The 24,268-nt window shown below is 39.0% G+C and overlaps 1 protein-coding gene across 2 annotated transcripts in view; it reads left to right on the plus strand.

Moving 5' to 3' along the window:
• Window positions 1-21,675, plus strand: part of PIWIL2 (piwi like RNA-mediated gene silencing 2) — an 89,450-nt gene extending 67,775 nt beyond the window's left edge. The window contains exons 20-22 of one of the 2 annotated variants that reach the window (XM_032635400.1): window positions 19,929-20,182; window positions 20,622-20,729; window positions 21,519-21,675. In XM_032635400.1, the coding sequence (XP_032491291.1) occupies window positions 19,929-20,182; window positions 20,622-20,729; window positions 21,519-21,675 (519 nt within the window). The remainder of the gene's footprint in view (window positions 1-19,928; window positions 20,183-20,621; window positions 20,730-21,518) is intronic. The other variant, XM_032635401.1, reaches the window with a different exon arrangement.
• Window positions 21,676-24,268: the final 2,593 nt, after the last annotated feature.

The following is a 24,268-nucleotide window of genomic DNA, read 5'->3' on the forward strand; positions in this document are numbered from 1 at the left end:
TGATTGATTTATCTTTTAGTTCACTGATTATTCCTTCTGCCTGATCACATCTGCTCTTAAGCCCCTCTGGTGAATTTTTCATTTCACTTATACTTTCTGATTCCAAAATTTTTGTTTGGTTCTTTCTTACAGTTTCTATCTTTTTTTTTTTTTTGGCGGTATGTGGGCCTCTCACTGCTGTGGCCTCTCCTGTTGCGGAGCACAGGCTCTGGAAACGCAGGCTCGGCGGCCATGGCTCACGGGCCCAGCCGCTCCGCGGCATGTGGGGATCCTCCCAGACCAGGGCACGAACCCGTGTCCCCTGCATCGGCAGGCAGACTCTCAACCACTGCGCCACCAGGGAAGCCCACAGTTTCTATCTTTATTGGTAGTCTTTACTTTGTGAGATTTTCCTTAAGGTCTTTAGATATAGTTTTCTTTAGATCTTTGAACATTATTTAAAAATGGTTGGGGGCTTCTCTGGTGGCACAGTGGTTAAGAAGCCACCTGCCAATGCAGGAGACACAGGTTCGAGCCCTGGTCTGGGAAGATCCCATATGCCGCGGAGCAGCTAAGCCCGTGCGCCACAACTACTGAGCCCACGTACCACAACGACTGAAGCCTGTGCACCTAGAGCCCATGCTCCGCAAGAGAAGCCACTGCAGTGAGAAGCCCGCGCACCGCAATGAAGAGTAGCCCCCGCTCGCAGCAACTAGAGAAAAGCGTGCGTGCAGCAACTAAGACCCAGAGCAGCCAAAAATAAATATAAAGAAGTAAATAATTTAAAAAATAAATAAAATTAAATTAAAATGGTTGATTTCAAGTCCTTGTCTCATATAACCAATGTCCGGGCTTCTCCCCATACAGTTTCTGTTAACTACTTTTTTTTCATGTGAATGGGCTGTAGTATACTATTTCTTGGCATGTTTCATAATTTTTTATTGAAAGCTAGACATATTTATTTATTTATTTTTATTTATTTATTTTTTTGCAGTACGCGGGCCTCTCATTGTTGTGGCCTCTCCCATTGCGGAGCACAGGCTCCGGACACGCAGGCTTAGCGGCCATGGCTCATGGGCCCAGCCGCTCCGCTGCGTGTGGGATCTTCCCGGACCGGGGCACGAACCCGTGTCCCCTGCATCGGCAGGTGGACTCTCAACCACTGTGCCACCAGGGAAGCCCGACATGTTTATTTTTAATTAAAAAAATTTATTTAAAGCTACATTTCTTTCTTTTTTATTTATTTATTTATTTTTTGCGATACGAGGGCCTCTCACTGTTGTGGCCTCTCCCGTTGCGGAGCATAGGCTCCGGATGTGCAGGCTCAGCGGCCATGGCTCACGGGCCTAGTTGCTCCGCGGCATGTGGGATCTTCCCGGACCGGGGCACGAACTCGCATCCCCTGCATCGGCAGGCGGACTCTCAACCACTGCACCACCAGGGAAGCCCTCTTTCTTTTTTCAAATATTTATTTATTTATTTGGCTGCCTCGGGTCTCAGTTGTGGCATGCGGGATCATCGTTGCAGCATGCAGGATCTTTCATTGCGACACGCAGCCTTCTCTCTGTTTGTGGCTCATGGGCTCCAGAGCACATGGGCTCAGTTGCCCTGTGGCTTGTGGGATCTTAGTTCCTCGACCAGGGATCCAACCTGTGTCCCCTGCATTGGAAGGAGAATTCTTAACCACTAGACCACCAGCGAAGTCCCTATACATTTTTTTTTTTTTTTTTTTTTTTTTTTTTTATGCGTTACGCGGGCCTCTCACTGTTGTGGCCTCTCCCGTTGCGGAGGACAGGCTCCGGACGCGCAGGCTCAGCGGCCATGGCTCACGGGCCCAGCCGCTCCGCGGCATGTGGGATCTTCCCAGACCGGGGCACGAACCCGTGTCCCCTGCATCGGCAGGCGGACTCTCAACCACTGCGCCACCAGGGAAGCCCCCCTATACATTTTTAATATAATGTTGGCAACTATGCAAGTCAAATCTCCACCCCCAGGGATTGTTGTTGTTGCTCTTCGATGCTTTCCCTGGCGCAATTCTGTAATCTTTGTAATCTAAACTGTGTGTAGCCACTGATATCTCCTCTTAGTTTAGCTTAGTGATCAGCTAATGACAGGACAAAGATTTCTTCAAATGCCTTGAATGTTCTGCACCCTCCAGTGATTGCTAGATTATTTTCTCAGTTACCATGGTAGTGAGGCTGCAGGTGTCACAGCTACCGCAGAGAAAGGGGAATATGAATAGAGCAAGTTAAAACACCACAAAGGTCAAGATTCAGCCAATTTTATTGAATAAATGCTGTTCAGATTGTTTTAAGCCTCTGGTTAGTTTCCACAGTTCTAAGAAAAAGTTGATTTTGACCATTTGTGCAGTGTGCTTGTTGCTTTTATGGTTGAACAAATTTTTGGAGGTCGTTACTTTCTCATTCAAGAAATATTTATTGAAGAGTGCTTTTGACAATCTGCTTTTGTCAAGTGCAAGTGCTTTTCTAGGTGGACAGTGATTAGAGTTTAGAACCCACTAAGGGTAGCTTGCACTAGAAAACCTCCATCATTTTGTTTTAGGGCCCCAAAGGGCTACATTCTAGGAATAAGGGTGATTGAAAGCAAACTGCAGCTCATCTTTGAATTATTTAAAATTTTTGAATCAGATATGATGATCCTGCGTGCTAGTGTTTCTAAGTTTCTCATAGTGCTAATACTCTAGACACCTGGAAGAAACAAACTTGAATCTTCTCCGTATGAACAATATCATTCCAGGCGCCATGTTATTTCTATTAACAATACTGTAAATACAGGCATACCTCAGAGATATTGGGGGTTCAGTTCCAGACTACCACAGTAAAGCTAGTACTGCACTAAAGTGAGTCACAAATTTTTTAGTTTCCCAGTGCATATAAATGTTAGGTTTATGCCATACTGTAGTCTGTTAAGTGTGCAATGAACAAATGTGTATGTCTTAATTAAAAAATGGCACTGATAGACTTGCTCAACACAGGGTGATACAAACCTTTAATTTGTAAAAAAAAAAAAAAAAAAATGCAGTATCTGCAAAGTGCAATAAAGTGAAGCACAATAAGATGAGGTACCTCTGTGCTATGAGCGGCAATTTTTAAAAAGGAATATATTTATATTATACACATATGTAGGCACATATGTGTATATATATTTTGAGTATATATATTACATATATACACATGTGTGTATTATACATATGTCATGTATTATATGAATATATATACATATATATATGTATATCTACTTGAATTTAATTGAGAAGTTAATGAAGCAAAGAAGAATAAGTAGGTGAAGATACAAAATGACAGAAACCCAGAGAGATGATGAGAGCTGCATTTGGGTTCTTTTTCTTTAGGGAAATATGCTAATTCTGGAAGAGGCAGCTGAAACATTGAAAAGCTGTGGAGCACTTTTGAAGTCTTTAGGGATCAAGAGCTGGAGGCCAGGGCCCCCAAGCCAGTGGTAGTCGTGAGTCTTCTCCCCACTATTTAGGCTGTGAGTCTGAAGAGCTGCAAACTAGGAGTAAAGAGCTATAGGTAGATCTACTCTGAATGATACTAGTCCTTGAATATGGATTCAGGTGAACTCTGCTAGTTTTACTGCCCACTTGCCAAAAGCAAATGAAAACCCTCTGAAGGAAGATAACATTATCCTGGGCATCAGATTTTTCTGCAATATCTAGCAATCAATAAACAATAACCAGGAATACAAGAGAGAAAATGAAGGGACTGAAAAACTAAGAAAGCCAACAGATAATTGATCCAGATGCACAGAGGATTCAGATAGATGAGTAGTCAGACACATTTTAAAATAGCTACACTTAAGTTCAGAGAAATGGAAGACATTAAGAATTTTAGCAAACAGTTGGAAACTGGGGAAAAATTGAAATTTCTAGAACTAAAAGTTGTAATAACCAGAATTAAACACTTAGTGAATGGGTGTATTAGGTTGCTAGGGCTGCCAGAACAACGGCTTAAACAATAAAAATTTATTTCCTCACAGATCTGTGGGATGCGAAGTCCAAGATCAAGATGCTGTGCTGGCAGGGTTGGATTCTCCTGAGGCTTCTCTCCTTGTCTTATAGATGGCTGTCTTCTCTCTGTGTTGCATGGTCTCTACTGCATGTGTGTCTATGTCCCAGTCTCCTCCTCTTAGAAAGACACCAGTCATATTTGATTAGAGCCCACCCCAGTGACCTTTTTTAAACTGAATGACCTCTCTAAATATCTGTTTCCAAATACAGTCACATTTTGGGTGTGACAGGTTAGGACTTCAACACAAATTTTGGAGAAACACAGCTCTGTGCATAACAATGGGCAACAGTAGTTTAGGCTTAATTGAGGAAATTAAGAGACAATTGAAAGATAGGTAAGAACTAAATAATCAAACTGCACTGAGATACGGAGGGTTAGAAAATATAACAAGGCAACAGACGTGGGAGTTATGGAGTTAAAATATATTATACACGTAAGTGGTCCAGAAGGAGGTTAGAGAGAGCAGAGGGCAGAAAAACAATGGTAAAGAATATTCCAAAAGTGTTAGAAGACATTAAGTCACAGATACGAGAAATCCAACAAATCCCAAGCAAGAAATAAAAAGAAAAGTACCCTTAGGCACATTAGAGTAAAACTGTTGAAAGTAAAGACAAATATATATATACATATTAAGGCAAGTCAAAGGAAAATAAAAGAGGTTACCTTCAAGGAGCAACAAAATTGACTAATAGTGAACTAGTCAAAAGAAACAGTTTAAGCCACAAGATAATAAAATAATAGCTACAAAATGCTGAAAGAAAATAACTACCAGTATAGAATCCAATATCCACTAAAAGTAACTTCTAATAAGGTGAAAAAAGACACTTTGTGGCAAATAAAAAATTGAGAATGCTTGTCACCGGCAGATTTGCACTGAAGGAAAATACAAAAGGGCATTTTTCACCTACAAGGAAAATTATTCCAGAAAACACTTAGAAATGGTTAAAGGAATAAATACAGGAATAAAAGTGCCAAGTATGGGGATAAATTTAAATGAATACCTACCATCTAAAATAGTAATGTTTTTGAGTGGATATATATTCATTTGTGTGTATAAATTTCAAATTGATGGCAGTAATAGCGCGTTTATCTGGAAGAAGTAAATGAAGTTCCAGTGCCTTTAGTTTCTTGAATTGTTGAGGAAAAGGTGAAAGTACTAATTTATATTACAGTTTGATACACTAAAGAGCTATGTTGTAATTTCTAGGGTAGCCACTAAAAGAATGAAAAAAGAGTTATGTAGCAATCAAAATGAGAGAAGAGAAAATAACAAAAAATTTTTTAAGGAAGAAAGGAAAAAATATAGAACAAATAGCAAGCAGTACTTGGACCTTGAAAATGTTATGCCAAGTGAAAGAAGCCAGTCATAAAAGACCACGTTTTATATGATTCCATTCATAAGAAATGTTCAGAACAGGGAAGTTTACAGAATCAGAAAGTAGGTCGGTGGTTGCTTAGGGCTAAATTGGGGAGAGAATAGGAGGTGGGTAGAATGGTGGTAGTTTAAGAGTGTGGGGCTTCTTGTTGAGGTGATGAAAATGTTATAAAATCAATTGTGGTGATGGTTTTACATATCTGTGGATATACTAAAAAACATTGAATTTTACGCTTTAAATTGATGAATTATATGGTGTGTGGATTATGTCTGAATAAATAAATTTTTTAAAAAAATTTAAAGAATCATATAGAAATTCTGGACTTCTAAAATGTAATAAATGAAAATTTCAGTAGAGGGGCCTAACATCAGATTGGATTAAGCAGAAGAAATAACTAGCAAATTTGAAGATAGGTCAGTTGAGATTATTGAGTGTGAAGAAAAGAAAGAAAAAAATAAGGAAAATTAACAGAGGCTCAGAGATCTGTGGGACACCGTCAGCCATAGCAATATAAACATAATGTGATTCCCAGAAGGGGAGTAGTGAGAGAGAATTGGGAACAAAGGACATTGGAAGGAATAATAGCCAAAAATTTCCAAAATTAATAAAGAAGGTAATCAGTTCATCCAAGAAGCCTAATGAACACTAAGTAGGAAAAACTCAAAGATACCCATACCTAGACACAACCAAGTAAGACTGCTAAAAGACAAAGAGGGCATCTTGAAAGCACCAAGAGAAAGCCGCTCATTATGTTCAAGGCATCTTCAGTAAGATTAAGAGCTGACTTCTCATCAGAAATCATGGAGGCCAGAAGGCAATGGGATGACATATTCCAAATGCTGGAAGAAAAAGAAGGTTGAATAAGAATTGTATATCCAGAAAAGCTGCTGTTGAGAAATAAAGGAGAAACCTTGACAATACTATTATGCTCAGTGAAAGAAGCTAGACATAAAAAGCTGCATATTTATATTATTCCATTTCTATGAAATATCCAGAATAGGAAAATTTGTAGACAGAAAAGAGATTACTGGTTTCCAGGCATTGAGGATGCTGGCAGGAATAGGGAGTAACTGCTAAGGGGTATAGGGTTCTTTTGGGGGTGTTGAAAATATTATGGAATTAGGTAGTGTTGATAGGTATATAACTTTGTGAGTATACTAAAACCACTGAATTATACTCTTTGAAATGGTGAATTTTATGTGATTTACATGTCATTTTTTTTTAATGGAGAAAGTAAGACTCTCAGATAAACAAAAACTAGGGGAATTTGTCACTAGCAGACCTGTCCTACGAGAAATACTTAAGGGAGTCCTTCAGGTAGAAATGAAATGACACTAGACAGTAATTTGTATCCACATGAAGAAGTAAGTACCATCATGAAAGGTAACTGTATAGGTAAACATAAAGAGAGCAAAAATATATTTTTGTTTGTAATTTTTCTTGTAGTCTGTGTCTTAAGAGACAAGTGCATAAAGTGGTAATTATAAATCTAAGTGGATGTGTATAAAGATATAATTTGTATGACAATAAAGACACAAAGTAGAGGGGAGGGAATGGAGCCATAATAGGAGCAAAGTTTTTGAATAATACAAAAATTAATTTTGTATTGGGACTTCTGTGGTGGTCCAGTGGTAAAGAATCTGCCTTACAATGCAGGGGACGCAGGTTCTATCCCTGGTCAGGGAACTAAGATCCTACATGCCACAGGGCAGCTAAGCCCACGTGCCACAGCTACGGAGCTCGTGCGCACCTCAACTAGAGCCCATATGCCGCAAATTACAGACCCCATGTGCTCTGGAACCTGCGTGCCACAACTGCAGAGCCCACGTGCCCTGGAGCCTGTGTGCCACAACTAGAGAAGAGAAAACCTGCACACCACAAGTAGAAGTCCGCGTATCACAACGAAGAGCCCGCACACCGGTGCAACGACAGATCCCACGTCTAAGACCCAACACAGCCAAAAATAAATAAATAAATAATAAATCATCTTTTTTAAAAAATAAATTTATTTATTTACTTATTTTTGGCTGCATTGGGTCTTCACTGCTGCAGGTGGGGGACTTTCTCTAGTTGCGGCGAGCGGGGTCTACTCTTCATTGTGGTGCATGGGTTTCTCACTGTGGTGGCTTCTCTTGTTGCAGAGCACGGGCTCTTGGTGCACGGGCTCCAGTAGCTGTGGCACACAGGCTCAATAGTTGTGGCTCATGGACTCTAGAGCACAGGTTCAGTAGTTGTGGCTCACAGGCTTAGTTGCTCTGTGGCGTTTGGGATCTTCCTGGACCATTGCTCAAACCCATGTCCCCTGCATTGGCAGGCGGATTCTTAACCATTGCGCCACCAGTGGTTTAAATCTTTAAAAGAATCTTTAAATCTTTTAAATCTTTAAAACAAATTTTGTATTAGCTGACCAAATGAGATTGTTATAAGTTAATATGTTAACTGTAATCGCCAGGTGAAACAGTAAGAAAATAACTCTGAAAAATAAAAGAAAAGGAACGACAAGGGAATTAATATGGTAACTAGAAGATGTCTATTTAATACAAATTAAGGCAGTTGAGGAAGAATAGAGGGACAAAAAAGATACAAGGCATGTGGAAAAAAATAGTAAAATGGCAGATGTAAATCTTACCGTATCAGTAATTACATTAAATGTAAATGGACTAAACACCAAAGGCAGAGATTAGCAACTTGGATTAAGTGAAAATATGAAGATGTACTTTCTCCAAGAGACATATTTTAGTTTCAAAGACACAGGAGGTTGAAAGTAAAAGAATGGAACAAGATAAACCAAAAGAGAGCTGGAGTAGCTATACTAATAACAGGCAAAACAGACTTTAAGATAACAATTCTTACTAAAGACAAGAAAGGACAGTTCGTAATGGCAAAAGGGTCAATCAATGAGGAAGTCATAAAATATTAACATATATGAAACTAACAACGTACATCCAAAAATATATGGAACAAAAACTAACATAAGTGAAAGGAGAAATAGACAATTCTACAGTAATAGATGGAGATTTCAAAACTTCATTTTTGATAATGGATAGAACAGTTAGAAATAAGATCAACAAGGAAATAAAATACTTGAACAACTCTGTGATCCAACTCAACCTAACAGACATCTACAGAACACACACCAACAGAACACACATTCTTCTCAAATGTGCATGACACATTCTCCATGATAGAACATATGTCAGGTTATAAAACAAGACTCAGTACATCTTAAAGGATTAAAATCATGCAAAATATGTTCTGAAACCACAATAGAATGAAATTAGAATATAATATGTGGGACATCTGGGAAAGTCACAGCTATATGGAAATTAAACAATATTCCCAAGTAACCAGGAGGTCAAAGAAGAAATCAAAAGGGAAATTAGAAAACGCTTTGAGGTAAATGAAAATAAAGACAAAACATACCAAAACTTGTGGATGTATGTAAAAAAGTGCTTAGAAGGAAAATGTATAGCTGTAAACACCTATAATAAAAAAGAAGAAAAATCTCCAAATAGCCCAAGTTCCTCCTTAAGAAATTAGAAAAAGAAGAGCAAACTAAACTCAGAGCAAGAAAGAAGGAATTGATAGAGATTATAGCATAGAGAAATGAAATGCAAAATTGAAAAGCAACAGAGAAAATCAGTAAACCACAAATTGATTATTTGAAAAGATCAACAGAATTGATAAGCCTTTAGCTAGACCACCCATGAAAAAGAGAAGATCAGATACTAAAATCTGGAATGAAAAAGACTACACTACTGACCTTACAGAAATAAAAAAAGGATTTTAAGAAAATACTATGTATGAATGGCTGTATGCCAAGAAATTAGGTAACCTAAGTGAAATGGACAAACTCCAAGAAGGGCACAAACTATCAAAACTTTTTAGTTATACCAAACATTTTAAAAATTAATACTCTTTCACAAACTCTTCCAAAAAATAGGAAAGGAGGGAACGCTTCCCAGTTCGTACCATAAGGCCAATATTACCTTGATACTAAAGCTAAACAAAAATATCACAAGAAAACTGCAGAAGACATCCAGACTGGAAAGGAAGAAGTTAAACTATGTCTGTTTCTATTTGACATTATCTTACATATAGAAAACCCTAAAGAATAAACACACTCTATTGTAGCTAGTAAAAGAGTTCAGCAAGGTTGAGGATACAAGACTGCTGTACAATAGTCAACTATTTCTTTACACTAGCAATGATCAATCCAGAAATGAAATTAAAATAATTCCATTTATAACAGCATAAAAGAGAACTATGTAGGAAAATATTTAACAAAAGAAATGCAAAAAATATACTGAACACTGCAGAACATTGTTGAAAGAATTGAAGAAGACCTAAGCAAAAGGAAAGACAACCCATATTCAAGACTTAATATTGTTAAAATGGTAGTACTCCTTAAATTAATCTACAGATTCAAGGAAATACACATCAAAAGTCTAACATTTTTTTTTGCAGGAATAGACAAATTGATTTTCAAATTCATATGGAAATGTGAAAAATTCCAGAATAGGCAAAACAATTTTGAAAAAGAAGAAAATTGAAGGACTCATACTTTCTGAATTCAAAACTTACTACAGAGCTAGAAGAAACAAGACAGTCTGGTACTGAAATGGAAAGAGACGTAGAGATCAGTTGAGAGTCCAGAAGTAAACCTGTGTGCTTATGGTAAACTGATTGCTGCAAGGGTGACATTCAGTGGCGAGAAAGCATAGTCTTTTCAGGAAATGGTGCAGGGAGTACTGGATATCCACATGCAAAAGAATGAAGTTGGATCCTTGCCTCACACTATATAAAAAATAACTCCGAATGGATCAAAGACCTAAATGTAGGAACTAAAACTATAGAACTCTAGATGATGGCATAGGTTTATATCTTTGTGACCATTTAACAGACAACAGTTTATTAGATATGATACTGAAAGCAAAAAGCAAGTCAAGAAAAACATAAATCAGACTTCATCAAATTTAAAATATTTTGTGCTTCAAAGTACAAGAAAGTGAAAAGACAACCCATGGAATGGGACAGAATCATTCATTTGGTATATCTAGTACAGGTATAGTTTCCAGAATATACAGCTGAAAAACAAAGAGACAAATAACCCAGCATAAAAATATGCAAACATTTGAATAGACATTTCTCCAAAGAACATATACAAATAGATGAGAAGCACATGAAGAGAGCTTAATATCATTAGTCATTAGGGAAGTGGAAATCAAAATCACAATGAGGTACCACTTCACATGAAAACCAGATAAAGGCATTACAATAAAGGAAGCTACAGATCAATATTTCTCATGATTATAGATGCAAAAATCTTCAACAGAATATTAGTAAAGCAAATCTAACAATGCATAAAAAGAATTATACACCATAACAGTTCTGAGTTGAATACTGCCTCTCCAAATTCATGTCCACCTCGATCCTGTGAATGTGATGTCATCTGGAAGTAGGGTCTTTGCAGATTCAGTCAGGTTAAGATGAGGTTAGGCTGGATTAGGGTGGGCCCTAAGCCAATGACGTATTCTTAAGAAGAGGGAAGTTTGGTCAGAGTCATAGAAGGTCATGTGAAGGAGCAGAGACACAGACACACAGGAGAAGGCACTGGAAAGGTGGAAGCAGAGATCGGAAGCAGAGTGATGTATCTACAAGCCAAGAAACACTAAGGATTGCCAGAAACCACCAGAAGCTAGAATAGGCAAGGAAGTATTCTTTCCTAGGGCCTTTGGAGGAAGCATGCGGACCTACTGATACCACAGTTCTGGACTTCTGCCCTCCAGAACTGTGAGAGAATACATTTCTGCTGTTCTAAGCAACCCAGTTTATGGTTGTTACAGCAACCCTTAAAAAGGATACAACAGCCAAGTGGTTTGTATTCCAGTTATGCAGGGCTGGTTCAGCATTTGAAAATCAATCAGTGTGGTCCATCACATCAACAGGCTAAAGAAGAAAAATCCTATCATGTCAGTAGATGCAGAAAAAGCATTTGACAAAAGTCAACTCCCATTCGTGATTTAAAAAACAAAAAAGAAAAACAAGCAAACAAAAAACAACAATAAACCTCCCAGCAGACTAGGAGTATAGGGGGAACTTCATAAACTTAATACAGAACATCTACAAAAGTCCTGCAGCTAACCTTGTACTTAATTGTGAGAAACTAGATACTTTTCCCCTAGGATCAAGAACAAGACAGTTATTTCTTCTCTCACCACTCCTTTTCAGCATCATACTGGAAGTCCTAGCTAATGCAAAAAGACAAAAGGAAGTAAAAGTTATACAGTCAAAAAGGAGGAAAAAAAACTTCGCAGGTAGCATGATGTCTATGTATACATCTCAAGAAATCAACAACAACAAAACTCTGCTGGAATTACAAGTTTGCAGAATACAACATAAATATACAAAATTAAATTACTGAAAAAACCCACAAAATCAATTCCTTTTCTATATATCAGCAATGAACAATTGGCATTTGAAATTAAAAACAATACCATTTGTATTTGCACCAAAAAATGAAACATTAGATGGAAGTCTAACAAAGTTTATATAAGATTTACATGAAGAAAACTCTAAAACTCTCATGAAAAATATCAAATATCTAAATAAATGGAGAGATATCCCATGTTCATTGATAGGAGGACTCAATATTGTTAAGATGTCAGTTCTTCCCAATTTATCTATCGATTCACTGTAGCCCTAGTCAAAACCCCAGCAAGTTACTCTGCAGATATTTACAAACAGATTGTAAAGTTTAAACAGGTAAAAGACACAGGGTAACCAACACAGTACCTAAGAAGAACCAAATCAGGGGACTTCTGTTACTCAAAGAGTTACTATGAAGCTACAGTAATATAGATGGTGTGGTATCAACAGAAACAAAAGTAGACATGTCAAGGTAACAGAATTGAGAGCCCAGAAGTAGACCTATACAAATAGATTCCAGTGATCTTTGATAAAAGATCATGGGCCACTTCAGTGGAAAAGGAGAATCTTTTCAATAAATGGTGCTGGAACAGCTGCCCATCCACATGCAAACAAACAAACAAAAACAAAAACTATACCCAGACCATATACCTTTCACAAAAATTAACTCAAAATTATCACAAACTTATCTTTAAAATGCATAAGTTTAAAAAGTATAGAAGATAACATAGAAAATCTTGGTGACCTTGGGTTTGGTGATGACTTTTTGATACCAAAGCACTATCCATGAAATAAAGAACTGATAAACAGGACTTAATTAAAATAAAAAAAAAAAACTTCTGTGAAACTTCTGTGAGAGGCACTAAGAGAATGAAAAGAAGCTACAGACTGGGAGAAAATATTTGCAAAACATATCTGATAAAATACTGTTACCTGAAATATACAAAGAACTCTTAAAATCTCAATAAGAAAACAACCTAATTAAAAGATGGGCAAAAGACTTGAACAGACTTCTCACCAGCGAAGATATACAGATGGCAAATAAGCATATGAAAAGATACTCAATATAACGTTAGGGAATGGCAAATTAAAACAACAAGATACCACTACACATCTATTAGAATGGCCAAAACCTAAAACACTGACAACACCAAATGCTAGTGAGGATGGGGAGCAATGGGAACTCTCATCATTGTCTGAGGGAATGTGAAATGGTACAGCCACTTTGGAAGGCAGTTTGGTAGTTTCTTACAAAGCTAAACATACTATACGATTCAGCAATCACACTCCTTAGTATTTACCCAGATGAGGTGAAAGCATATGTCCACACAAAAACCTGCACAAAGATTTTTATAGCAGCTTTATTTATAATTGCTCAAACTGGAAGCAACGAAGATGTTCTTCAGTAGTTGAATGGACAAATAATCTATGGTACATCCAGACAATTAAATACTCAGCAGTAAACAGAAATGAGCTATCAAGCCATGGGAAGATATGGAGGAATCTTTTTTTTTTTTTTTTTTTGCGGTACGCGGGCCTCTCACTGTTGTGACCTCTCCCGTTGCGGAGCACAGGCTCCGGACGCGCAGGCTCAGCGGCCATGACTCATGGGCCCAGCCGCTCCGCGGCACGTGGGATCTTCCCGGACCAGGGCACGAACCCGTGTCCCCTGCATTGGCAGGCGGACTCTCAACCACTGCACCACCAGGGAAGCCCTGGAGGAATCTTAAATGCATAAATGCATATAACTTAAGTGGAAAAAGCCAATCTGTAAAGGCTACATACTATATGATTCCAACTGTAGGACATTCTGGGAAAGGCACAAAACCATGAACACAGTACAAAGATCAATGATTGCCAGAGGTTTGGGAGGGTGAGGAAGGGAAGTATAAATAGGGAGCACAGGGGGTTTTTAGGGCTGTAAAAGTACTATAATGGTAGATAAATGACATGCATTTCTTAAAGCCTGTAGAATGTAGAAGAGAGTGAATGCTAATATAAACTGTGGACTTTAGTTAATAGTAATGTATCAGTATTTATCAGTTGTAACAAATGCACTACCCTAATGTAATATGGTAACAATAGGGGAAACTGTGTGTATGGTTTGTGGGGAAGGTGTATACGGGAACTCTGTACTATGGCCTCAAGTTTTTTGTAAACTTAAAACTGGTCTGAAAAATAAAGTCCCTATTTAAAAGCATGCACACACAATGAGATACCACCTCACACACACTAGGATGGCTAAAATAAAGAAGATAATAAGAGTGTTGTCAAGGATATGGAGAAATTGGAACCCTCATACTTTGCTGGTGGGACTGTAAAATGGTAGAGCTTCTTTGAAAGACAGTTTGGTATTTCGTCAGGATGTTAAACATAGAGTTACCATATGACCCAGCAATTCTACTCCTAGGTATAAACCAAGAGAATTGAAAACATACGTCCACACAAAACTTGTTTTTGAATGTTCATAGCAGTATTATTCATAATAGCCAAAACTGGAAAAAACCCATATAATCGATGAATGGACAAATGTGATATAGCCTGTAATGTAATATCATTTGGCAACATAAGGGAATGAAGGACTGATACAACATGGGTGAACTATGAAAACATTATGCTCAGTGAAATATTTAGTCACAGAAGACCACATATTACATGATTCTGTTTGTCCAAAATAGGCTAATCCAAAGAAACAGAAAGTGTGTCAGTGTGTTCCAGGAGTTGGGGTTAGGGTGGGCGATGGGAAATGACTGCTAATGGGTATGAGATTACCTTTTGGGGTGATGAATATGTTCTAAAATTAGATAGCGATGATGGTTGCAAAATTCGATAAATGTAAAACTTTTGACTTTTATACCTTAAAAGAGTGTCTTCTACGGTATAGCAAATTATATCTCAATAAAGCTGTGATTTTAAAAAAAGCACCACTCCCAAACATCCGTCTAGCTTACGTACCCTTGTGGAATCAGCAAAATCAACACATGCTGCCGGGGAAAAACAGGTTCAAAAGGCTGGCTTATTCCTCTGGGCCCCCATCCTTCCTCTGATACTGCCTTCAGGTAGATGTTTTTATATTTTGTCCAGCGTTTCCAGTTGTCCTCAGTGGCAGAGTTTCTTAGAAATCCTGGTCCACCACCTGAAGCCTTGTTGGCAAGCTTAATCTCATCTGTGGTTTTATTTATTTATTTATTATTATTATTATTTTTGGCGGTACGCGGGCCTCTCACCGCTGCGGCCTCTCCCATTGCGGAGCACAGGCTCTGGACACGCAGGCCCAGCGGCCATGGCCCACGGGCCCAGCCGCTCCGCGGCATGTGGGATCTTCCTGGACCGGGGCACGAACCCGTGTCCCCTGCACCGGCAGGCGGACCCCCAACCACTGTGCCACCAGGGGAGCCCTGTGGTTTTATTTAATATCTGTATTTAGATTTATATTTCTGGTCCAGCAGTTCTCAAATTTTCTGGTCTAAGGAAATCTTTACCTTCTTAAATATTATTGATTTTTTTGTTTGTATAGGTATATGTCAATAATTACCATATTAGAAGTTAAAACTGAGAACTTTTTAATGTTTTTTAATTTACTTTAAAAATAGTAAGCTCAATATAGTTAATAACATAAATAACATTTATTTTTATTTTAATTAGTTAATTTATTTTTGGCTGCGTTGGGTCTTCGATGCTGCGCGCGGGCTTTCTCTACTTGCGGCGAGTGGGGGCTACTCTTCGTTGTGGTGCGTGGGCTTCTCATTGTGGTGTGCGGGCTTCTTGTTGCAGTGGCTTCTCTTGTTGCAGAACATGGGCTCTAGGCACACGGGCTTCAGTTGTTGTGGCACGTGAGCTCAGTAGTTGTGGCTCACGGGCTCTAGAGCACAGGCTCAGTAGTTGTGGTGCACTGGCTTAGTTGCTCCGCGGCATGTGGGATCTTCCCGGACCAGGGCTCGAACCCATGTTCTCTGCATTGGCAGGCGGGTTCTTAACCCCTGTGCCACCAGGGAAGTCCCATAAATAACATTTTAAATTAAAGATTACTTTCAAAATGTTTGGTGATGTTTTACATTTTGGCGAATGGCTTTAATGTTTGGGTTAGTAAAAGACAAGTGAATATCCTACATTTAATTTATTGCAGTGTCACACATCATTTACTCTCTGGAAAATTCTATTGGATATTTATGAGCGAATTAGACTGAAAATGGCAAGTAATGTAGTGGTAGTATTGTGAAATTAGTTTTGACTCTGTGCACTCCCTAAAACATCTAAGGGGAAGAATTGGAGCCCAGAGCACACATTGAGAATCACTCTCTGGCCCATACCCTTCATCTGAGCTCCTAGACCACATGTGAGTCTGAGTGCCAGTGTTGCCTTCCACTCATGTGTGAAAATCAGAACCAAGCTACATTCTTGACACTTGCCTTAGCTTTAGCTCTCATGATTAGTAATCACTTAATGTTGAGTTCATCTGTTATTTGGCCTGAGCCTTGAGAAGATTAAACTCAGCTGTAGTTAATTCAGCCCCTTTTGCTTTTCCTGTGGCTCTGGCTCTGGCTCTGACTTCATATTGCTGGACTGGTCTGACTAGTGTTCGACCCTGGAGACAGAAGGGAGTGGGCCACGGTATTGCCTTTGGAATCAAAAGCTTCAGGCAGCCAGTTTCCAATGTGTGAGAGTATAGGTTCTTTCTGCTTCTCAGTTCCACCTTCACTTCCCTTTTCTTAGCACAATTGGGAGGATCTTAGGGTGGAGAGTTATCTTGAGCAAGTGATTATTTGGGGACTCTTCCAGACCTCAGCCTGCCCTTTCTGCACCTGCCACTTCTAGTAGCTTTCCTGGCCTCTTCTTCCTTTTTTTCCCCCGTTTTTCTTAATTGAGTAAAATACACATAACATAAAATTTACCATCTTAACCATTTTTAAGTGTAACATTTCAGTAGTATTAAATACATTCAGAATGTTGGGCAGTCATCATCATCATCCATCTCCATAACTCTTTTCTTATCTTGTAAAGCTGAAACTCTGTCCCCCTAAAACTAATTCCCCATGCTGCCCTCCCCCTAGCCCGTTGCCACCACCCTTCTACTTGCTGTCTCTGATTTTGACTACCCTGAGTATCTCATACACATGGAATCATACTGTATTTGTCTTTTTGTGACTGGTTTATTTCACTTAGCATAATGTCTTCAGAGTTGACCCATGTTGTAGTATTCAGTACATTGCAGTGCTACCTGGAATCCTTTACCCGTCTTGCTGACTGAATTGTCTGCTAGTTCTTTCACTGAGGCATAATATTCACTTTTTCCTCTAGAGAACAAATGTCTTATACTTCTCTGTTCCCATAGCATTTTATTTATATTCTTTGTTATGTTATTTGTAATGTATTGAGAGTATTTACTTTGTGTCTGTCTCCCCAGTGTTAATTTGAGTTCCACTAATATTTGGAAGGTATCAAGATAATTTATAAATTTTCTGAGGCTAGCACAGTGGCTCATATCTAGTGGTCATTAAGTGTTTGTTCAGTGAATGAATGGAATCACACATAAAAGAACATCTCAGACTTCCAGCAGATACTTATTTTCTACTTGATCCTCACCGTTGTATAGTAAGCCAACAAGCACAGTCCTGCTTTCATTAATTTATTGTTTCATGTATTTACCCTAGTACTGAAGTGATTTAATAATGTATATTTAATGTTTATGTTTCAGTATTGTGATTTGTCTCATATTTTGACCCCCCTAGATCATAGCCTTATCATTTATGAAATGAGGAGAATGGACTAGATGACCTAGAGAAGTTACCATTGTTGACTGTTATTATTAGATTTGAAAGCTCCTTAATAACAGGAATCATGCCTTTCACTTCTACTGGAATCTTACATAGGCCCAAGTATAATGTCTCACACTCAGTAGTTGGTTAGCAGATTTTAAAGAAAGAGGTAATATCAGTGAATACTTCAGACGAATTTGATTCTATTTTTCACTCCATTGATCTTGTTAGATCCCTTCCCTGTGCTTCAGAATATCTGTATGTCCTTGATCTAGTTTGTTCTCAACTTTTGTGTGTAGCTTAAAAAAATTATATACATATATACACACACTTTAACCCTCTTAACCCTGAGAAGAAGAAAAGTAAGGTGCTCATTTACATCCATTTTTCAAGTGAGGAAGCTGAGTCTTCAGGAGCATAGCTGAGGAGAAGCACATTCAGACTCAGTTCCAGGTCCCCTGACCCCAGACCCAGTGTAATTCTTCTCTGTTTCCTCATCTGTGAAATCAGGTTTTCTTCCAGATCTAAGTGCCTGTGTTACCCACCCTTTTACACAACGTATCAGTTAGGGGTCTTTGGGAAGTCAGAGAAACGTGCTAACTTTACCAAAATGGGGATTAATTGGTAAGATCATGGAGAGTCTCAGAGGATTCGTGGGAAGGTTGAGCGTCAAGCTGGGAAATGGATAGGGTTCCAGAAGCAGGGACCTGAAGAAGCACCACCACAAAGGGAAAAACTCCAAGTGTTTCTTATTCTCTGTCGAAGAGTCAGAGTGAGGGAGGAGTGTTCTTCTGGGGCAGTTTTGTTTCCCCAGTGGGCAGCCTAGAGACATTTTTGGTTATAACTGAGAGAGATTGCTACTGGCATCTAGTGGGTAGAGGCCAGGAATGCTGCTAAACATCCTCTCGTGTCAGCCCCCAATAAAAAGAATTCACTGGCCCTACATGTCAGTAGTGTTGAGGTTGAGAAGCCCTGGATTAGGGGAAGGTACCTTGATTAATAATCGCACAAATTCCAATGTACCCTGTTGGAGGCAGGAGGACACTTAAAATGCTCTTACCAAAAAGAGGTGGAATAGATGCTAGACAGCCAAAAACAACATAAAAACAAAAAAGTACGACCGGGGCAATAATTCCAATCTTGGAATGTGAAGATGAATCACATGTTTGTAAATACAGTACTTGCGGGGTCTCAGAAAAAAGAGACATTTATAAAATATTTGAATTTTAAACTTAAACTCCAAAAAGATGCTAGGTGATTATTTATTATTAAAAAGGGCTCTTTGAAATGAAACTTAAATTTTCATGTAGAGTAACCTATAAAGAATATGTAGTATAAGCCTATCTAATTCAATGATAAATTAGGGTTTTGAGGGGAATTGTGAACAAAAACCTAGGATGAACCAAAATCAGAATCAAACTGTCACTAACTGAATTAAACCAAAGCACTTTATTTATTTATGTATTTCTTTGGCCATGCCACATGGCATGTGGGATCTTAGTTCACCAACCAGGGATCGAACCCGTGCCCCCTGCAGTGGAAGCATGGAGTCCTAACCACTGGACCGCCAGGGAAGTCCCTAAACCAAAGCACTTTAAAGAAAACTTATAGTTTAAAATGAAACAGCTTATTTTTTAAAATTATTGAAGTCACATACAACTAGAACATAATTATATCTCTAAATGGGGGAAAAATTATTTTTCAAAACTGATTCAAGCCAGCATTTAATTTGATTTGGATCCATGGACAATTTACCAGGACTGGAGTTTACTTAGTTATATTAAGAATATTTAAAAAAAAAAAAAGAATGTTTCACACTATACCTGATGGTAGGATAATATTTAGTAAAGGATCCCCTTTCATTTGTCAGCAACTTTGGATGTTGCTGATACACAGAAACGTGAGGATGGTGGATCTGTGGGATGTGCAGTTGTATGTTAGAATTTCTGCAGCAGTTCACCTTGTTTTTTGCCTAGACAGGTAATTAGTGTTAAATCCAAGTAGTAGGAAGATTGATTCAGCCCATAATTTTCCTTCCTTTTAACTTCTTTTCACACCGTTTCAGTATAAGCCGTATATATGTGACTCAGAGCTTGTTTATTTGGTTTCATATTTTATAACACCTTTGGTGTACCAGACCGGTTTTACTACCCTGAGGAAGTCTAGAAATGACTAGAAGCTGCTTCTCCCTGCCCTTCCAACATGATGGCTTTGGGTCCAGCTGTGAAAGGGACCTACTGCCGTGTCTCCAGGTTGTTCACTGAGTGAGCCTTTCTCTGCCTGTGGTCATTAGCCCCAGAGCCACACAGTTCATTCACCTCAGCAGGGTGTTGTTTCAGGTGAACCACTGTCTCCCAGAGAAGATTGTGGTGTACCGTGATGGAGTGTCTGATGGCCAACTAAAGACAGTTGCCAGCTATGAGATTCCTCAGCTACAGAAGTGTTTTGAAGCTTTTGAGAATTATCATCCCAAGATGGTGGTATTTGTAGTTCAGAAGAAAATCAGCACCAGTGTGTACCTGTCTGCTACCGAGCACTTTGTGACTCCCTCCCCCGGGACTGTGGTAGATCATACAATAACAAGCTGTGAGTGGTAAGTGGGCGAGACACAGTATTTCAACAAGAATAGGTTGGAGAAGTTGTCTGTTCCCTGGGTATTGGAATGGGGAGGTTGCCTAGAGAGATGTGGAATGGAATCAGAGATTTTACTGTTAAAAAGTAAAAATTTAAAAACTATTTAAAACCAACAATGAAGCTTTTACCTCTTAAGTGTATAATATTGAACATACAGTCTTTTCCTAAGACTATGCATGCTTAACCTCTGCACACAGATGTCATTTCTACCACCATTCTTAAATAGCCTGTTGAGTCAGGAGACCTGAATTCTCAGCCTAGTTTGGTCCTTGTATGTCCTTGATCCAGTCATTTGACCTCTCTGAGCCTTAGGTGAAGGAGCTAGAATGATCTCCAAGATCTTTTCCAGCTCTGGCCAAATCCAACTATACCGTTACTTTGTACTTTTTCCTTTCTAGGGTGGACTTCTACCTTCTTGCCCATCATGTACGACAGGGTTGTGGCATTCCTACCCATTATGTTTGTGTTCTCAACACTGCACACCTGAGCCCTGATCATATGCAGAGGTGAGCTGACCAGTAACCTACTCCTCACTTGTAAATAATTCAGGCCAGGGAGCTAAGGCTAAGACCTGGAATTTTAAAACCACTGAATTAGACAAACTGGATCACTGGTTTTTGGCTTAATAATTTTCTGATTCTCTTTGGAAGCATTTTGAATCTATCTTTTGAAGTTGGATTTCCTAATACTCATTTTCTCTTATATAATCAGAAAAGACAAATACTGCCCACTGCCAGGAATATTTACCCCTTGAGTTTCTTCTTGCCTTTCATGATAATGGTATCTGTTTGAGGTGCGACTGATAATCCTTGTTGTACACTAAAATTACTTGGAGACCTTTCAAAAAATACACCCAGGCTTCACGAACTCCAAGCATTCTGAGGCATTCGCATTTTTAAAAACTGATTCTAATGATTATCACACACAGCCAGGTTTGAGATGCATTGCTCTTGCACTCAGATTATATCAATACTTTGCTGGGGTACTTACCTTTCTGCAGCTTTTTCTTGAGGCAGAAAACAAAAACAAAAACATGTTCTCCTTGCTGTTTTCCTTGTTTTGATATAAAAAGAGGAGCACCTAAAGTGGGAATTTCCCCATGCCCTCTTGACTTACAAATAGTGGAAATAGATACAACTCCACTTAAAAATAAGGATTCCCAAAAGTTGCATCATCTATTCCTCAGTCCCCCAGTTTGCTGGTAAGTATGCTGTGTCACACACCCAGAAGTACATAATGTGCTCCAAATTGAAGATGAAAAGTGAAAAGGATCATGTTTTCTTCTTGGCCTACAGGTTGACTTTCAAACTGTGCCACATGTACTGGAATTGGCCTGGTACCATTAGAGTTCCAGCTCCTTGCAAGTATGCGCACAGGCTAGCTTTCCTGTCAGGACAAATCTTGCATCATGAACCAGCCATCCAGCTGTGTGAGAACCTGTTCTTCCTGTGACTGAACAATCAGGACATGGGCTGGTCAGAGCAATCAGACTTCTGAACTCAGCTGTGAACTCAGCTGTGCAGGATTAACAGTGACTGAAAGGGGTTTTGTGTTGGTGTTTCCCCTTTCACCAACCCAGTAGAATAAGATATCTTTTTTTTCTTTTCTCTTTTAAACCTGATATCACCAAGAAGCAGTTTCCACCCTAAGGATCAGCTGGAAATTGTCTCGTTGCCTTTGTAGAGCACATGGGGGGTAGTCTGCTACTGCGTGGGTGAAGACAGGGGACCCTTTACTTTAGGAGCCTCCAAAGCCAACTTGAGCTGTAGAAACCCGCAGAAGCAGCGATTGCACTTACAAACTCTGTTTACTAATAAGCAGTTCCCATTTCTGGTGCCAGAGGTGATAATGAATGAAGTCTTTGCAAGTTTCTTAAAGTAGAGAGCTACTTTATTTGGGCAACTGGGAAAGGTAAGAAGGCAAGGTTTTTCAAGATATGCCTATTGCTGGAAAATGTGAAAGGCATGTAGTAAAACCAGCTGGTGGGATAGTCAGGCCCTTGCTGACCTAATCTTCTCTAGGGATTGAGTTAATGACACTTGACTTGAGCTGGCTTTGAAAGAGGTGTTTAGCTATTCCTTGGCCTCCTAAGAGAGGCCAAATGCAGTTTTTTCTGTATATTTCAGTTGCTTTATAGCATGCCATGTTGATTTCTTCCTACCTCCCTCCCTGCCTCATATACACACACTCAGGCACAAGACAGCTTTGCTTCTTGTTACTGACCTTTAGTAAGTTTCAGTTTTTTTAGAATTAAGCATCAGAACCTGTGAAATTCAGCAGCTTGGAAGGTTCATGAAGGGGGCATGAGCTTTTCTTGACCCTTTCTCCCCAGTGTGTCACCTTCTTTTCTGTTGATATGTTTGCAAATTGAATCACTCATTTCCCTTGCTCAATACCCTCTTCCCGGCTGTTGGTTCATTTTGTTAGGAGTTTTTCTGAATCCATGTTACGATTTCTAGAAGTTGGTTTTGGGAAACATGACACTCCTTCCAAAGTCCAGACGTTTCAGTTTAGAAAGTTGTCACTGTGTCTGTGGGTTTCAGTGTTTTGGGGAAGCACTGTTTTTGTGTGTTTATTTTTCCCCCGTTTAAAAATTTCCAGTCCTTAGGGCTAATTCAGTCATACCTTGCGTTACCTGGGTTTTAAAAGACAGTTACATTTAATCTTTTCAAATTTGCATTTATTTGTTTTTTGGTATGATGGCAGGGAGGGGATGAAGCAGAAATCCCTATTTTATATGACAGTGTGTGAGAAGAGAAACTTCAGCTTAGAAATCTTTAGAAGAAAACTGAGCAGGCGTTGCATTGGCAGAGGGGGAGCGGCTCTGGGTGTCAGTGGTCTCACGTGCACTTCAGTTCCTTTTGGAGTGAGGGACAGCAGAAGGCTGAGACCTGGGATTTAAACACCATGGAATCAGACACATTGGATCACTGGTTTTTGGCTTAACAGTCTCTGATTCTCTTTGGAAGCATTTTGAATTTGTCTTTTGAAGTTAGATTTCCTAATACTCGTTTTCTCTTATATAATCAGAAAAGACAAATACTTGAATATAATACAAAAATTTCACTTTTTATTCCTGGTTTTCTTGTCTTGTTTTTTCAGTCTTAATGTGAAATGACTGGGTCATGGGGTGGGAAATAAATAAAGACAAATTTGTATAAATGTGTAGTTGTATTTGAAATAATGTCATTGACATATGATATTGATATAGTTCTTTTCCTTTGTAGAGCTGTAACACTTGTTAAAATTACTAATTTGTTACTAGGCATGCTGGATGCAGCTCCAGTATTAGTACCCAGGTAATTTCACTGAGATCTGGCAGTAAGATTTCTTGGAAAAGACTCTAACAGTCTTACTTCTGGGACAAATGAGGCAACAGTGTGTGTGTGTGTGTGTGTGTGTGTGTGTGTGTGTGTTGTCTTGTTTTCAAAAATCTCTTTTCCCGTCAGACAATTTCCGTTAGCCTAAGTGAGAGCCAGTTCCTAAGGGTGACCCTCCCTTCTCACCTTTTCCTAATGCTTGCCCTTCTTTGCATGTACTTCATGGTGTGTCTGTAACCTTTAAAAATACCTTCCCAAAGCACCCTGGCTGCTTGCCTCACCACTATGTCCTTTTCTATTTATTTAGAAACTCCATCTTAAGTGATGCAGTGCTTCTTGAACTCATTCTAGAAAGAATCCAATTTCTTTTTTATTAATTTTTTTAAATTAAAAAAAATAAATTTCTTTTTTAAAAAAATTTATTTATTTATTTATTGGCTGCATTGGGTCTTTGTTGCTGCACAGGCTTCCTCTAGTTGGCGGCGAGCGGGGGCTACTGTTCGTTGTGGTGGCTTCTCTTGTTGTGGAGCACAGGCTCTAGGTGTGCGGGCTTCGGTGGTTGTGGCTTGAGGGCTCTAGAGCACAGGCTCAGTAGTTGTGGCGCACGGACTTAGTTGCTCTGTGGCATGTGGGATCTTCCCAGACCAGGGCTGGAACATCATATGTTGATGCTCAACATCATATGTCATTAGAGAATTACACATTAAAATGAGATACGACTGCAC

The sequence above is a fragment of the Phocoena sinus genome, chromosome 6 (genome assembly GCF_008692025.1).
Source record: "Phocoena sinus isolate mPhoSin1 chromosome 6, mPhoSin1.pri, whole genome shotgun sequence".
Lineage (NCBI taxonomy): Eukaryota > Metazoa > Chordata > Mammalia > Artiodactyla > Phocoenidae > Phocoena > Phocoena sinus.